Here is a 17,664-nt window from a genome sequence, read left to right as displayed (position 1 = left end):
ATTTCTTCTGTCTTTTTTACCTACTATTGGAGGAAAGAAACAGATATGCTTATCTTGCAATATATTAGTTACCTGAAATAATCTTATCTGTTTTTTGTTTGTTTGCTTGTTTGGGTCTGTTTTATTCTTACTAAGTAGTTGAATTGAGTTTAGGCTGCCTTTTATATCAAACATTTCCTAGAAATGCATACTGATCAGGTAAAGGTTTTGTTTCAAAAAAGAAAGTACTCTGAAAATGGTGAGTAGGAGGTATAGACAAATTTGCATGCATATTTGATTTATGCTTTGAGCATTTAATTACAAGATGACTTTTTTTTTTAACTGTAGGTCTTCGTTGGTTATTTATTTTAAATATAACGGTTTGTACATATCATTCTCAAACTCAAAATCTATTTCTCCCTCCCCTCTCCCATGTTGGTAACCAACCATAAATTCATTCTCTGTGAATCTGTTTCTGTTTTGTAAATAAGTTCATTTGTATCTTTTTTTTTTTAACATTTCACAAGATCATATGATACTTGTTTTTCTCTCTCTGACTTACTTTACTTAGTATAATCTCCAGGTCCATCCATGTTGCCGCAAATGGCAATATTTCATTCTGTTTAGTGGCTAAATAATATTTCATTGCATGTATGTGTGTGTATAGAGCGTACCACATCTTTATCCATTCATCTGTCGATGGACGTGTAGGTTGCTTCTGGTTTGTGGTAGTTTGGAAAAATGAAAGCCTCTAAATAAGGGCATGCCATATTTTTTTATTTTTTATATTTTGCTCTTATTTTGTGACAAAAGATTTTGTGACAGCTGTTTTGATTATTAGGACATAAGCTCCATGTTTATTGCCCTATGTTCAGCACATAGATATTAACCTGGCACATAATCAACACTGTTGAATCAATTACTGAGGCCTTATTTATTCTGTGTTTCTGCCTCTGTTTTTGAGCATTCCCTTTTATTCAGCAAGTATTTATTGTTGAGATTGGAGACATTGATTAGGATCAGATTGTAAAATATTTTAAAAAACATGAAGGAGCTTGTCTTTTATTCTGAAGAAGGTAGACTAACTTGTACTGTGCAGAGCTTTGGCTAAGGCAAAGATACATCTAGAATGTATTTGAATCTCAGACATTATATTTTTCATTTGGGGTTTTTTATTTTTTAAATATATGCCGTGTGTCCTTAATATGCTCATGTTTCTTTCTTCCTTCTTCTCTGTATGGAGATGTTAATGACAGATGTTTTGCTGTCCTTGCCTCCTAATTTTGTTAAATAAGTTTTGTTCTTACTATGCATCATACATTTGTGCTTGTTGCCAATTTCTGACTTGATGCTAGTTGTGAATTTTATGGTGGTGAATGTGGATTTTTTTTTTTTTAATTCCTCTAAATATTTCTGAGCTTTGTTCTGAGATGATCTTGAATTAAATTACTTGAAACAAGTTTTCTTAGTGCATGCTTCTATGCTTTGTGTGTGTTTGTGTGTGTGTGTGCTCTGTCGTGTCATACTCTTTTTGACCCCACGGACTATAGCCCATTAGGCTGCTCTATTCATGACATTTTCCAGGTGAAAATACTGGTGTGGGTTGCTGTTTCTTCCTCCTGAGGATCTTCTAACCCAGGGATCCAACCCACATCTCTTGGATTCTATGCTTCGTAGGTAGGACTTGAGCAGCTTTTAGTCTAGTATTATTCCCACTAAATTAGTTGAGCCCTGCTATTAAGATAGCTCTCCCTGGTCCTGATACTTTATCTGCTAGCCCATGTGTTTTGAGATTATTGGAAATGTGAACTATTCCAGTCCATGTGTGAGTTCTAAGAATCTAGCAACTTTAGAATTGACTGACTGAAAGCTGTTCTGAAAACAGAACTGATAGATATCACCAGTAGAGCCCTGCAGCTCCTTAAGCATTAGCACATAAGAGATTCACTTAAAGTTACTTAGGAGTTACACTTTACCAGAAATAATTATTCATATTTAACAGAAATGCAGTAAATTACAGAACATTAAGTGAGATATCTTAGTCATTTTACCTAGTCCTGTGGGAAACATCATCTTTCAGGATTTGAAAACCTCCACTGGAATTCCATCACCTCCACTAGCTTTGTTTGTAGTGATGCTTTCTAAGGCCCTCTTGACTTCGCATGCCAGGATGTCTGGCTCTAGGTCAGTGATCACACCATCATGATTATCTGGGTCGTGAAGCTCTTTTTTGTACAGTTCTTCTGTGTATTCTTGCCACCTCTTCTGCTTCTATTAGGTCCATACCATTTCTGTCCTTTATCGAGCCCATCTTTGCATGAAATGTTCCCTTGGTATCTCTGATTTTCTTGAAGAGATCTCTAGTCTTTCCCATTCTGTTGTTTTCCTCTATTTCTTTGCATTGATCGCTGAGGAAGGCTTTCTTATCTCTCCTTGCTATTCTTTGGAACTCTGCAGTCAGATGCTTGTATCTTTCCTTTTCTCCTTTGCCTTTTGCTTCTCTTCTTTTCACAGCTATTTGTAAGGCCTCCCCGGACAGCCATTTTGCTTTTTTGCATTTCTTTTCCATTGGGATGGTCTTGATCCCTGCCTGCTGTGTAATGTCATGAACCTCCGTCTATAGTTCATTAGACACTCTTGTCTATCAGATCTAGTCCCTTAAATCTATTTCTCACTTCCACTGTATAATCTATAAGGGATCTGATTTAGAACATACCTGAATGGTCTAGTGGTTTTCCCCACTTTCTTCAATTTAAGTCTGAATTTGGCAAAAACTGCATTCCAATATGGAAATGCACATCCATGTTTCCCTTCAGTTCAGTTCAGTCGCTGAGTCGTGTCCGACTCTTTGCGACCCCATGAACTGCAGCACGCCAGGCCTCCCTGTCCATCACCAACTCCCGGAGTCCACCCAAACCCATGTCCATTGAGTCGGTGATGCCATCCAACCATCTCAACCTCTGTCGTCCCCTTCTCCTCTTGCCCTCAATCTTTCCCAGCATCAAGGTTTTCAGATGAGTCAGCTCTTCACATCAGGTGGCCAAAGTGTTGGAGTTTCAGCTTCATCATCAGTCCTTCCAATGAATACCCAGGACTGATCTCCTTTCGGGTGGACTGGTTTGATCTCTGACTGATCTCCTTTCGGGTGGACTGGTTTGATCTCCTTGCCATCCAAGGGACTCTCAAGAGTCTTTTCCAACACCACTGTTCAAAAGTATCAATTCTTCAGCACTCAGCTTTCCTTATAGTCCAACTCTCACCTCTGTATATGATTACTGGAAAAACCATAGCCTTGACTAGACGGACCTTTGTTGGCAAAGTAATGTCTCTGCTTTTTAATATGCTGTCTAGGTTGGTCATAGCTTTCCTTCCAAGGAGCAAGTGTCTTAATTTCATGGCTGCAGTCACCATCTGCAGTGATTTTGGAACCCAAAAAAATAAAGTCTGCCACTGTTTGCACTGTTTCCCCATCTATTTCCCATGAAGTGATGGGACCAGATGTCATGATCTTAGTTTTCTGAATGTTGAGCTTTAAGCCAATTTTTTCACTCTCTTCTTTGACTTTCATCAAGAGGCTCTTTAGTTCTTCACTGTCTATCATAAGGGTGTTATGATTTACCAAAGGGGAAAAGGGGGAGAGGAATAAATCAGGAGTTGGGGAGTAGCAGATGGTAACTACTGTATAAACAGTAAGGTCCTACTGTAAGCACAGGGAACTGTATTCAGTGTCCTGTGATAAACTATAATGAAAAAGAATATGTGTGCAATGCAGGGCTTTGTAAACATTTTTCTCCACTTACAAATACAGGTTCATCTTTTTAAAAACTTTTTCTCAATGTGTTTTAGTAGGAGGAATGATTTTATCATAAGGCAGAGGATTCTGGCAGGGCATGGGACATGTTTTACTTTTTGTTTTGAAATAATTTTAGAGTCACAGAAAGTTGCAAGGATAAGACACAAACGGCCTATATGCACTCTCCCATTTTCCCCCAGTGGTTGCATCTTACATAACTACAGTGCATTACCAAAACTGGGAATTTTACGTTCGTACAATGTACATGTGTAGTTCTGACAGTTTAGCGCATACATAGACTTGAGTAACCATTACTGCAGTGAAGATACAGAACTATGCCATCACTACAAATTCCCCACCTCCCTGCCACTGCCTCTTTAGCTTCCGTTCACCATCCTTAATCTGTGACAACCACTGATTTGTTCTCAGTTTTTATAATTTTAGTTTGCAGAAGTTACATAAATGGAAAAAAATTACATAAATCGTATATTGAGATTGCCTTTTTCCAGGTGGCGTAATGCCCCCAGGTCCATCCTAGTTGTCGTGTGTCAGTAGTTCCTTTGGAATGTTTTTAAAGTAAAAACAAGTGCCTTATTAACTCACTGTACCAAAACAGTTCACTCTAAACTGCTCAATCTCAAGTTTAAAGAGGCCTGTGAATTTTTGTAGGTGCCGATTTTAAGAGGTCTGTAAGTTTTGTGGGTATTTTTACAATGTAAGTATAATATACATAATTATAGTAAATATATACATTATGTTTGCATTGTAATATTATCATTAAAACACATAACTAATCTGCTGAAAGTAGATTCCGTGTTTGAATTAAATATACAAAGCTTATAGACGTTAAGTTTACAAAGATTACAAATAGTCTAAGACCTAGTGTTCATTGGTTACCCAATTTTATAAATAGTTTGTCCTTTTAACAGTCACAATTTGAGTGAGCTGTTCTTTTTGCTTTCCTGAAATAATTTCAGATTTATAGAAAATTATAAGCGTAGTATAGAGATCTCTTACATACCCCATTTAATAACTTTTAGCATTTTGTGAAATTATCATTATACTTTCCGTTTCTTTACACACACACGCACGCACACACACACATACACATAAATGTTAATTTTTTGGAGCTGTTTGTGCTTAGGTTGCATATGTCATGATGCTTTATCTTTAAATATGTCAGTATATAATTTCACAGAACAAGGATATTCCCTTACACAACCAGGTGGTTCAGTGGTAAAGAATCCACCTGCCAGTTCAGGAGATGGAAGAGACATGGGTTCGATCTCTGGGTCGGGAAGATCCCTTGGAGAAGGAAATGGCAACCCACTCCAGTATTCTTGCCTGGAGAATCCCATGGACAGAGGAGCCTGGCAGGCTACAGTTCATGGGGTCACAAAGAGGCAGGCACGTGACAGATACACAGTGCCACAGAACAAGGATATTCCTTATACAACCGCATCACAGTCGACAAACTCAGAATATTTAACGTTGATGGAATATTTTTATCTAACAGAGCTCATATACCAGTTCTGTCAAGTATTTTCACTCTTTTTTTGGAGGGGCCCTCATTTTCCTTCCTCCTATACAGAACCCCTGATGGCTCAGATGGTAAAGCATCTGCCCGCAATGCGGGCGACCTGGGTTTGATTCCTGGGTTGGGAAGATTCCCCTGGAGGAGGAAATGGCAACCCACTCCAGTACTCTTGCCTGGAAAATTCCATGGACGGAGGCGCGTGGTAAGCTACAGTCCATGGGGTTGCAAAGAATCGGATACAACTGAGCGACTTCACTCACTATGCAGAATCCAGTCAAGGAATAGATGTTAGTCATCTTTTCTCTTTAATTTTCTCTAATCTGGGACAGTTCTTCAGCCTTTGTCTTTTATGATACTAATAGATTTGGAGAAAACAGGCCAGTTATTTTCTAGAATGTTCCTCATGATGCTTCCTCATGTTTAACTTCATGTTACGTTTCTGACTGGAATACCACAGGAATGTTGTTCTGTTTTTCTCAGGGAAATTAAATCTAAAATGTGTCCGTCAGCACCTCATTAGTGATGTTAAGTTTGATCACTCAGTGAAGATACTGGTTCAGTGTCTCCACTGTGTAGTTACTGCCTTTACCATTACAAGTAATAAGCAGTCTCGGGGAGATCCTTAGAGACCATGCAGATACCTGCTCCATGAAACTGGGACCCCAAGGTTTAGAGATGGTTCTTAGTGGTTCGTGTCCAAACCACTCTTTATTTTGAGGGTTCAAAATAAGTGAATCAGTCTTTCTAAATTATCTTGCCCTGAAAATTAACTTTGATTTTGGAAACTTTTTTTTTTTTTTTTTTAAAGGCTTTGATCTATGTATTGCATATAATGATTGCTAGTATATTTTAATGTTTTTTAAACCTCTGGGTTTATTTTCAATCCTTTGCTGCCCCCTGCAGGTCTATGAATATAAATCTTTGGAGCAAGGTAAGTATTCCTAATACTGCAAATCATAGTGTGATAAATAAAAAGCAAGTTATAATAGCTTCATACATTTATCATACATCACTCTATGTTAATGAATTTAGAATCTTGAAATGGTAGTTTTAGTTTTAAAACTACCTTCCTGGATCATGAAATTTATTGTTGAAGTGACTTTGAGTTAGTCCTAAATTCTTAAGTTTTCAACTTTTCTAAAAAACAACTGTTAACATTATGGCAGTGATCATACGTATTTAATAATTATTTTTAAAAATATATGCGTGTTATATATGTTATACATATTTGTGTATATATCTATATATGTGCTAAGTTGCTTCAGTTGTATCTGACTCTTTGCGACCCTATGGACTATAGCCTGCTAGGCTCCTCTGTCCAAGGGATTCTCCAGGCAAGAATACTGGAGTGGGTTGCCATGCCCTCCTCCAAGGGATCTTCCTGGCCCAGGGATCAAACCCATTTCTCTTAACGTCTCGTACATTGGCAGGGTGTTCTTTACCACTAGTGCCACATAGGAGCGTCAAGTGTATCTATATGTATATCTATATGTGAATGATACATCAGTTTTTAAACTGCTATCTTTTTAAGAAGTTAACTGCTCTTATGCAGGAAGTACAACAATCCTTATGTTGAATTACAAGATATCTGCCTGTAATGCAGGAGGTGTAAGTTTGATCCCTGGGTTGGGAAGATCCCCTGGAGAAGGAAATGGCAACCCATTCCAGTTTTCTTCCCTGGAAAATCCCATGGACAGAGGATTCTGGTTGGGCTAAGGTCCATGACTCCAAAAGAGTCAGACATGACTTGGCTAATAAACAACAACACAATCAGAATGCACATTATTGATGGGAATTCCCATTTTAAATATTTCTTAAAATCTTATTTTCATTCAGTTCTGTTTTTAGTATTAAATGGCCATTCATACTATGTAAGTTATAATAGGTGGTTAAGATATTTATAAGCAATTTTTTTTGGCTATAAAGACTTTTTCATTGGCTTATTAAATGTGTCTTTTAAATTAGGTTTTAATGTGGCTGTCATATGTCTAATGTATGGCTACAACTTCTGGTAGAATTTATTGTCTATCTTCTACATGTCTGGGTTGGTTAAAAAAAAATTGTAAATAGGATTGTTTTGCTTTGCTTTTAAATAGTTTCTACCTTACTGTCCTTTGGATTGCTGTTATCACATCATGCTTTCATTGTTGAGTGAAGTGGGATATGATCAGGTTTACCTAATTTTCCATATTAGAAAATACATAGTTAGAGAAGTAACTGTAGTTTTAGTTGTTAATACTTGTGCTGTGGCCAAACACTATCTTGAAGAAGGAAACGGCAACCCACTCCAGTATTCTTGCCTAGAGAATCTCCTGGACAGAGGAGCTTGATGGCTACAGTCCATGGGGTCACAAAGAGTCGGACATGACTTAGCAACTGAGCAGACACTATCTAAAGAGCAAATAAGTTCAGTTGTAGTATACACATGAAGTAGTTGAGAATTTGTAGCTCATATCACTTCAGAAACCTATGCTTCCTTTCTACTATCTTCAGCCTGTTGATACATAGTCAAAATACTGTGTTCAAAAGTTACATTCAGTATCATAGGTTTTGTAATTGTTTTTGTCATCAAATAGGTTTGGGTTTTTTTAATTGAAATTTTGTGGGTAGAGTTAATGTTGAAGAGTAAGTCTTGTAGTTTCTGTGTATTCAGTTGATAAGAATCAATGAGAACAAACATATTACAACTTTTGACCCCCTTCTGTTTTAAGTAAGTAAGTGTTAGTTGCTCAGCCCTGTCCGACTCTTTGCGACCCTGTGGACTGCAGCCTGCCAGGCTCCTGTGTCCATGGAATTCCCTAGGAAAGAATCCTGGAGTGAGTTGCCATTCCCTTTTCTCCAGGGAATCCTCCTGACCCAGGGATTGAACCTAGGTCTCCTGCATAGCAGACTGATTCTTTATCATCTGAGCCACCAGGAAAGCCTCCATTTTGTTTTAACGCCATTAAAATGACTGGCAAAATGTTGAAAAACTTTTTAAAAAAGTATTTAGTGTTTCAGGATATTTTACTTTCTTACTGCTGTAAAACTTCATTTAAAAGGAGGAAACTGGTTGAATTTCAGCAAGACCAAAAACAATACAATGACAAATAACATTGGTTGATACTTCCTATAAGCTGTTTTCTACAGTAACAGTTTATTTAAAACAATATGTAACCAGAACAGTTTAGAGGTTTTCTTAGTGATGTATCATGAAATACTGCAGTTTTCCTTCAACATGGGTTTGTTTTGTTTTTGTTCTAAAAGACTAACCTGTTATTTAAAAACGAAACAATCTCCTTGGCAAGTGGGGGTGGTGTTGAATTACTGTGACATAGAGTAATACCTTACTGGGGAGAGGCTTTATTATTTCAAGAATTCAATTTCAGATTGTGTTTGTTCAGTTTGCTTCTGTTGCTGCAATGCACGCATTTTCTGTCTTACCAGATAACAGAACTGTTGTACAAGGATGGACGTTATTGCCAGGAGCCCCCAGGACCAACGGGTAGCGTTTCAATTTTGATGATTGTAACTTATCCACAAATCCATTCTTCTGTGTAATGATGGGCTAGAAGGATTACAGCAGTAAACATTTTGTTTTTGAAAGTGAAATTTGAAAGCATTTGTTTATAAATCTTTACATTGATAACCTCATCATTTTGAGATCTGTGAGGTGTTTGGTATTACCATAATTGTTTTTCTAAAGACAGGGTTGGGAGGGTTTTTCTTTTCAGATATTGAGGAAATGCTTCTTATAGCATCCATCAAAATAGCCTTAAAAATCAGTAATCTTTAGTGTTTATGTGACTTTAATGTTTTGCAGGTATAATTTAGACATATAAAATAATAAAGAGGTCTTGTAGATTTTTCCACTATTTATTACCCAAAATACATTATTTTGACATTTAATGATTTTTGTTTTCATGTAATAAAGCCTAGCATATGTGGTTTTCTGTTAAAACACACACACACAAAACCATATGGTATCTTTCTTGAAAGTTCGTATTTTTCTATCCTGTGTATTAACACATGGCCCTATACATTTTATGCTTGGATGCATAGGAAAATTACTGTTGTTATGAAACATCTTTGTTAATCTCGGTTTTTCATTGGCTAATAGGCAGCTCTCCACAGGAATATTACATCTTATTAAAATTATTTAACTTTCTATACTCAACATTTACCAATCCTCTAATTTTATGTTTCCCTAAATATTGCCCACCAAAAATTAATATAGAAATATATAGGAGGCATTTGTTTATTCTCACTATTTGTGATTTGGACAGGAAAGGGGTAAGGCCTTGGGCAGGACCACTTCTGTCACAGAGTGGTAGAAAAAAATAGATTGAAGTAAGATTCAGTACCGAAAAGCTGTCACTCGGTCTGAAAATAATTAATATTCCTTTCACTCACCAGTTAGATGTGTGCTCCCAAACCACATAATCTCTATGCCTCAGTGATCATTGTTGCCATTTCAGAGCCTCTCATCAGGGTGACATCTCACACCAAAATGATTTCTTATAAATTAATCTTGATAACATGACAGTCTCAGTAATTTTAGTGGAATGCTTTCTCTTGTTTTTTTCCACAGAAGCTGTTGGCTATTTTCTTTATAACTTGATTGACAGCATGAGTGACTCAGAGGTACAGGCCAAGGAGGAGCGTTTGAGACAATACTTCCATCAGCTGAAGGAGATGGTACCATTTCATTTTTTGCTATATAATGCCTGTCCTGTCTGACATGTATCTATTAGATTTGAAATTGCTGCTTTTAAGTACAACCAGACCACTTCTCAATGACATACATGAGTTGGAGACTTAAATTATGTCCGAGATAATTTCTGCTAGACAAATTTCAGTTTGGTTGTCTAAAACTTGTGTGTTTTTTTTTTTTTTTCCCTCCTCCCTCCCCTTTGCACAGAATGTAAAAATTCCTGAAAACATCTACAGAGGCATTCGTAATCTGCTGGATAGCTACCATGTTCCTGAATTGATTAAGGTGTGTGTGAAATAATAATCAACTTCTTAAAATGCTTAATTTATATATAGAGGCATGTCAAAGTTTTATTTAAATATATTGCTTTTGGCCAAAAGTTTATTTAAATGATAGCCTTTAAAACAAGGCTTTTTGTTGATTATTGGTGAATGCTATTTATATATTGAAGAATGTATTTAAAAGTGTTTTTTACAGTGGTTAAAAAGTCTGAAGAGAATTTCAGGAAAATTTTGGAAAATGGAAACATGAAATGAGACTTCCAAAATTTGCTTTTGACATTTGCTAGTATATTTTCCATATGTTTTCTAATCTTAATTTAAATCCTGATTTTAGGATGTTAATATATTGGTTGAAAGAGAGAAGACAGACTCTAGAAAAGTAAGTATGTTCTTTGAGTAGATTCTACATGCTGTAATAACCTCATTTAATGAGAGTTCTAGACTATGTCCTTTTAAAACCAGTGGTTCCTAACATTTTTGCCTCTAGCATAGTTCTAAGAAGTTGGTAAAAGCCATTTACCAGAAATTATATCTAAGAAATCTGCATTATAATATCAGGAGCTTTATAAACCCCTCGAGCCCATCCCAGGTCCCCACCTGAATATCCTTGATAGCATTTATGACATTTAGGAAAGGGCAGTTTAAAGAGAAGAGTGACAAAGGGTGCATTTTTTTTGTAGTAAATTTCTTTCTTTCTTTTTTCTTCCCATTTCTACCTCGCAGCCTTCATCATCTGATTTGGAGTCTAAGCTTGAAAAGCTAAAAGCTGAAAATCAACCTATAGGTGATATCCTAAAGCAGCTCATATTAATGCTGTGTTCAGAAGAGGTAACGTTTGTTTAAATATTTTAAATGTGCTACTAAGGTAAAAAACTCTTTACAGATAAAAGTAAGCAAAGCCCAATATGAAATTTATTATTTTTACAATTGATTATTGTACATCATGTCTGTGAAGAATGCAATTAAATGAGAGGTTAACTAACTTCAGCTACACCTTGAATGGCATGTTTTCGGGTTGCCGTAGTTTGTTTACGATAATCTGCAAAGTGAATGATAGTAACAGCCGTGATAGGTTTATCATACATGCCAAATGTCCTTTCAAGCCATGGCTCCGGTCTCTCATATCTAGATTGTCAAGCAACTGATACATGCAGTAGTCATTTGCAAGTCAAATATTACTAGGGTTGTTAATGCAGGGATTGAAATTCCATTTTCCTGCTGGAAAAAAGCTCTTTCTGAGATAAAGGGTCTCTTGCCTTTTTTCAGCAGGCGTCCAGCTGTACTTTGTGTTCATTTTAGTGTGTGTCTGCAATTGGGGTATATCACTAGACTTTTTCAGTTTCTAGTTCAGTGTCATTTGGTCGTATGCCTGTGTTTTTAGGGGGAAAAAATACAGCTGACTTTAAGGTTATAATATGGCGCTATTAAATTCTAAAATATTTCCTGCACATTACAGACTGAGGAACAGAAATATATATTTCTGTGCATGGAAATTGGACTCACCTGGTACATATTTAATCTGGAAGTCATTTTTCATAATACAGTACCCAAACCTAAAACATCAAATTTAGCATAGTGATCAGTTTTGCAGCACAGATAACAAATCTTTCGAATCCTTCATATATATCTTTCCTGCTTTTTAGAAGGTGGATTAAAAATACCAGGGAGCAAGATGAAGTTAATAATGTGTATCCATTTATTTTAAAAGTAGTGTTAACTTTTTCTACACTCTGAACATGGAAGCTAGAAATTTTACACTTTTATATTAATTTCTCCTTTTTCATTTCCTTCCTTTATTTTAGAACATGCAAAAAGCTCTTGAATTGAAGGCAAAATATGAATCAGATATGGTTGTCGGTGGCTATGCAGCTTTAATAAATTTGTGCTGTCGACATGATAATGCAGAAGATGCATTGAACCTGAAACGAGAATTGTGAGTACCCTGGCACTGAAACAAATCATCAGCATTTACGCTGCTATATAGTCCTTGATGGCTCATGTAGAGTGAATACCACTCTCATATAATGTAAAGTTTAAAAATTCTCTTTTGTGAGTGCTTTTGAAATTTCATACTGTAATACTCTTTGATTAATTATGGCTTGTTTTCAGCAAGGAGTCTTTGTTTAAGTGTGATAAGACATTCTATTCCTTGAAGCCAAGATTTTTTTCCTCTTGATTATACAACTGCATATCACAACAGTGATGTTGTAACTATTATATAAGGCTTGTTAAATATTCCCCTTTTTGTACTATAGTGTAAACAGAATTCTGTCCATTTCTCAGGTATCCTTGGCTTCCCACTGATAGATTTACCAAATAAAAATGTCTCTTGGGAGTATTTCAATATTTGCAACAAAGTGAGAATTACCTTAAGTGCCATGCAACAGAAGCATTCCTTATTTGTATCATTTGCAGATGGAAAGATGTAGTATACATGTAATATTACATTTTTACTTCTTTGAATATAATTGCATGTAGATTGTATAGGGCCCCCAAAATAACCTGAACTAAAAGGTTGAAGCCAGTGTTAATAAAAATTCAGATTCTGAGATTTTTAGAAAAGTGATCAAGTAGATACTGCACTGCTATTAACAGTTAAACAGCTTCTAACATTATATAAATATGGCTTTCATTTTTAGTGACCGTTTAGATTCTTCTGCTGTCCTTGACACCGGCAAGTATGTAAGACTCGTTAAAGTATTGGGAAAACATGGCAAGCTCCAAGGTAAGCATCAGCACATAAAGGAAATGTGTGATGCGAGTATCTTGCCACTGGAATAACATGTGAATTGATACTAATGGTATATCATGTCCATCCTGCAAAGTGCTTGAACACTTTGCATACAAATTTGCATGTGAATCCAACCAGAGCTGCATGGACAGTGTAGGCCATTAGTTTTAATGGATTGGCAAGCTTGTCGTTTACATTTGCACAGCTCAGTGCTTTTTGCATTTCTGCAGCTAGTTTTTATTAGCATTGCTGTTTGGATTGAGTTTGAAGATCATGACTTATGGCACAATTTGCCTATATGCCTGCACTAATGGCTTTGTTTTTGCTTAAGAACATTGGAAGGCTGAACATAAATCCTGTAAATATAACCTTTATTTAAGAATATGAATTTTGCAGGCATCTTTGTCTTCACTTCTAACAACATTCACAAAATGTATACTTCAATAAGGTTTCATATAGAAGTTTGCAGGGAGAGCCTAACTGATTATATAGTTGATGTGTATCCTCTAACTTTCTTATAGTTGGGATAATGCTAAGCCTAATATAATTATACTTAATAATTTATTCTTAACTATTTATTTCTTAACTTTCTCATTTGGCTTTATTTTGAAACTTTAAAAAAAAACCTCCCTGTCTTCCTTTTACTCCTAGAGAAGATTTTTTGTTTTTAAATCATCATAGAGAAAAATGTATGGAGAAAGTATTTGACCTAATCGTTGAATTTTTCCCTAGGAAATTTTTCTAACACAGACAGTCCTTTATGAAGATTAGCCTCCTTTTTAAAATCACTTTCTATAAAGTGGTCAAAACATTTTGTGTGTGCAGTAATTAATAACAACATTATAAAAATGCACTTATTCCATATCCTAAAATGTTTGTTTCTGCCTTCCTAATGAAGCTTAATGAATCTAATGTATTAACATGCAGTCTTTTGGAAAGCTTTCATTGGCTCTGCTTGGCTAATTAGTATCGACATAGCAAACAGGCCCTATCGGTATCAGACCATTAGTCTGGCCGTATATACAGTGTAAACACATCTTTATTATCTGGCCTCCTGACAAGCCATCTGCTGAAGAAACAATGGTGTGATTTAGCAGATGTTAGCTCTGAACGATAAAAGCATCCATTTAGGAGGATCTTACAGCTATAGGGCAGACCGTACAGGGTTATGTGGTGCAGAGTGGGCACACAGTCCCTATCTATAATTTGTAGTCAAAGTTGCAGGGAAATGATAAAACCATGCTATTGTGGATTTATAATTGTAGTCTCGTTTAGAAATGCAAGTAGTAATTAACTTGAAATCGGCATTATACACTAGAATTTACATTCCTGCTGGGCTTGAAATGCTGTTTTAATAGCAGTTTGTTTTCCCTACATGAAATTACCTAAGGGTCTTTTGTGCTACTTCATTGTAGATGCTATTAACATTCTAAAGGAGATGAAAGAGAAGGATGTTCTTATCAAAGATGCAACAGTCTTGTCCTTTTTCCACATCCTAAATGGCGCAGCTTTACGAGGTGAAACTGAAACAGTAAAACAGTTGCACGAAGCCATCGTGACCCTAGGGTTAGCGAAACCATCTACCACCTTAAGTTCCCCATTGGTCACCCTATATCTGGAAAAGTAAGTTAATTGAATTTTCAGTTTTGAATGTTGGCATTGAAATAATGAATCTAATCATACAGGGATTTTATTTTGTAAATTCTCTGTGATGTTGCGGAAGCCTTATTTACCACCGAATAAGAGAATGTCTATGGTGTAGGTGACCTTTAAAATTGCCAACAATCCTGTGGTCCTATGGATTACTTCTCAGTGGAATGATCTATGTCGGGTTTTTTTTTTGGTGGGGCATGTGATGATGCTACATGAAACCAAATGTAGTTTTCCCCAGTTTTGAGCCTTATAAGTGTTAATTATTAATAAATATAAGAAACGATTCTCAAGGGCTTTTGGTTATGCTTCATCACTGTTGTTCATGTTGTGATGTGGCAGTGTCTCTTGAGGGATCCTTTTTTCCGTGTAGTGTTTTAACTGCGTATACCAACACAGGAGTTACTGTAGCTTTGGTAAGTTATTGTAGAAGATGTCTCTGTGTCTTGTGGCAAGAAGATGAATTTTGTTAATAGGGTAAGGTTTACTGAGTTTGAAAATGTCTGTGTTTGGAATGTTCATGTTGGTGCCCAATTTAAGGTATTTTTTTCAAGTGTAAATCATAAAGTCAATCTATGTTCTAGTACAGAGTGAAACATTTCAGTAAGATAATAAAGCATCCTTTATTACCTTCTTTTCCTCTAGCATTTGTTTTTCTTTTCTGTTTTTAAAAATTTCTCAGATCTTACCCCATTGCCATTCCCTTCCATGACTTAGCGCAGTTTTCTAATTTGCTTATTTTGTGATTGAGGTTTTCTCATTTAGTTTGGATGTTGCTGTATCAATGCCAGGAGAAGAGTAAATGATAAATCTTAGTGTACTCACATTCTTCCCAAATTTCTGGTAGTTTTTCTTTATTTACTAAGAGCACAATTAATTGAATATAATGAATGATTTAATATTGAATTGAAGGTGTGGAATAAAAAACATCTAACTATGTTATGTTTATACATATGTATATATGTGTACACAGGTTCATACACACAAATGTTTTGTGAAATACTTTCTTTGACATCCAATCAAAAAACAGTTTATCAACTTAGCTGATTTGGCTAAGTCTTTACCTCCACAATCTCAGCATTACATCTTTTTAAAGAATAGTGATTCAAACAATTACTGTGTTATTGAGTTCTGGTATTCACAGCCAACTTTATATAGAAATCCTGTAATTAATATGCTTCCTCCAAGAATTTTTTTGATGATCTCAAAAGACCCATCTCTGCAGATTGCATGTGGAGCTCTGCATAGGGGTTTGAAAGAAATGGGCCCAGTGCCCAGAAGAATTAGGCCCTCCTCCATCAGTGGGCAAAAATAAAATAATTAACAATGAAAATGAGGCCATGGTAGAGAAGTATCTTACAAACAGAAATATCGTGAGACAGAAGATGAAAAGTTTTCCGAGAAAGGTCTGCAGATGGGGCTCATGAACCAAGGAGAACTTCCCCCAAAGGAAAATGGAAAAAGCATGGGATTCAGATGTTAACATGGAGCATACTCTGTGCTTCTGATTTAATAGTACAGAGATTTGTTTGTCTCAGTTAAATTTGACTGTCCCTGTTAATTGGGCTAGAGAAATGTAAATTAGTACCTTTTATGATTTTTTTTTTTACTGCTTTCAGATATAAAGAGAAATTGTTACCTTCTGTTTTTATTTGCTTAACTTTGTTTTTTTTTTTTGCTGTCTGTGCTTTGCAGAGGCTTTTTCCCTGACAAGATCTTTCAGTTTCATCTGTCATGATAAAAACTTTCTGTCGACTCTATTTTAGAGTCAGAAAGAAGAAATTAAGGAGATAAAGGAAATTTCATGTTTTGCAGAGAACAGTAATAACACACTCCTAGTCGGGGCTAAGTTGGAGGAAAACATTGATTTTGAAACTTGTTTTCAATTGTGTTTTCCCAAATGATGGAAGATAGCTAATTACTCAGAATCATGACAAGTGCAGTACTAGGATTAACTACACTGGCCTCCCCAAAAGTCTACATATATTTGACTTGATTAAATATGTTTGGTCTTCAATAATATCATGTAACTGGCCTCAGCAGGTATAAGCTCATCTGGATAATGAGCCTTTTATTCAAACTTGAGGTAAAATTAAGAGAAACATTTCAAAGCATGGTACAAAATCTTCATCCTTTCCTTTTTGGAAAATCATTGCCAGACTGTGAAGAAGGCTGTCACTTACATACTGTAATTCTGGAACAAATCTGTGAGGTTGAGTTCCTTAGAAAGGTGATCTTTAAGATTCAGTAGGTTTTAATTTTGAACTGATTTTTCCAGCATTGGCGAAAACACAGGAGAAATGTAATTGTATCTGTTTGTTACTGGATAGTGTATAAAATCCTTATTGTTATGAAAAATAATGCATTTGGTTTTATTCGTTTGCTCAGGGAAATCCAAAATAATGACGGGTTTGCAAAATTTTGAAGAAGTTGTTTAATCTGATTTGTATTATCAAAATAATGCTTGTACTGAACAGAAAAGAAGCATGCTAAATTGAACAAAATTTTCATGTGTTTCGTTTACATTGGGGTTCTATAAGCCACATGTCTACATGTAGTCCACATGAACATTTAACATTTTCCTTTGTAACTACTTAAATATTTTTTAAATTGAAATCATTCTGAATTCAGAAAGATGACCTGGATACTCCATATTAAGAAAGAAAGAAAAATGTTTTAAAGTAGGTTAAAAGAGCTTTTGATTAGTCTTTATGCTATGGTAAAGGAAATAAAATTAATGAAATCTGGCCATTAGTCTTAAAAGCCTAAGAATTTGTATGATGCAGTTTCAGATTCACAAAAATTCTTGTATAGCTGATCCATTTTGGTTTCATTGCATATGAAAAATATTTGAAGCTGTTTAACTGGATTATTTAGTGCAAATGATCAAAGAAACTTTAATTTCTGCTTTCCATTAAGGATTTTTCTGTGCTGATTTGTGCTATAAGCTGTATATACCCACATGCATTTCATTTAAGTGAATCATGGACTTGTGCATAT

General features: G+C 35.6%; 2 protein-coding genes across 2 annotated transcripts in view; one reads left to right on the top strand and one right to left on the bottom strand.

The window, feature by feature from the left end:
- PLEKHH2 (pleckstrin homology, MyTH4 and FERM domain containing H2) overlaps positions 1 to 17,664 on the bottom strand; it is a 524,875-nt gene that overhangs the window by 240,103 nt on the left and 267,108 nt on the right. The window lies entirely within an intron of this gene.
- LRPPRC (leucine rich pentatricopeptide repeat containing) overlaps positions 1 to 17,664 on the top strand; it is a 99,422-nt gene that overhangs the window by 33,064 nt on the left and 48,694 nt on the right. The window contains exons 15-23 of the mRNA XM_061432216.1: positions 6,213 to 6,240; positions 8,736 to 8,793; positions 9,880 to 9,986; positions 10,210 to 10,287; positions 10,618 to 10,662; positions 11,007 to 11,111; positions 12,086 to 12,216; positions 12,923 to 13,008; positions 14,430 to 14,637. Of these exons, the coding sequence (XP_061288200.1) occupies positions 6,213 to 6,240; positions 8,736 to 8,793; positions 9,880 to 9,986; positions 10,210 to 10,287; positions 10,618 to 10,662; positions 11,007 to 11,111; positions 12,086 to 12,216; positions 12,923 to 13,008; positions 14,430 to 14,637 (846 nt within the window). The remainder of the gene's footprint in view (positions 1 to 6,212; positions 6,241 to 8,735; positions 8,794 to 9,879; positions 9,987 to 10,209; positions 10,288 to 10,617; positions 10,663 to 11,006; positions 11,112 to 12,085; positions 12,217 to 12,922; positions 13,009 to 14,429; positions 14,638 to 17,664) is intronic.

Source organism: Bos javanicus, chromosome 11 (genome assembly GCF_032452875.1).
Source record: "Bos javanicus breed banteng chromosome 11, ARS-OSU_banteng_1.0, whole genome shotgun sequence".
Lineage (NCBI taxonomy): Eukaryota > Metazoa > Chordata > Mammalia > Artiodactyla > Bovidae > Bos > Bos javanicus.
This window is presented reverse-complemented; position numbering and strand designations above follow the sequence as displayed.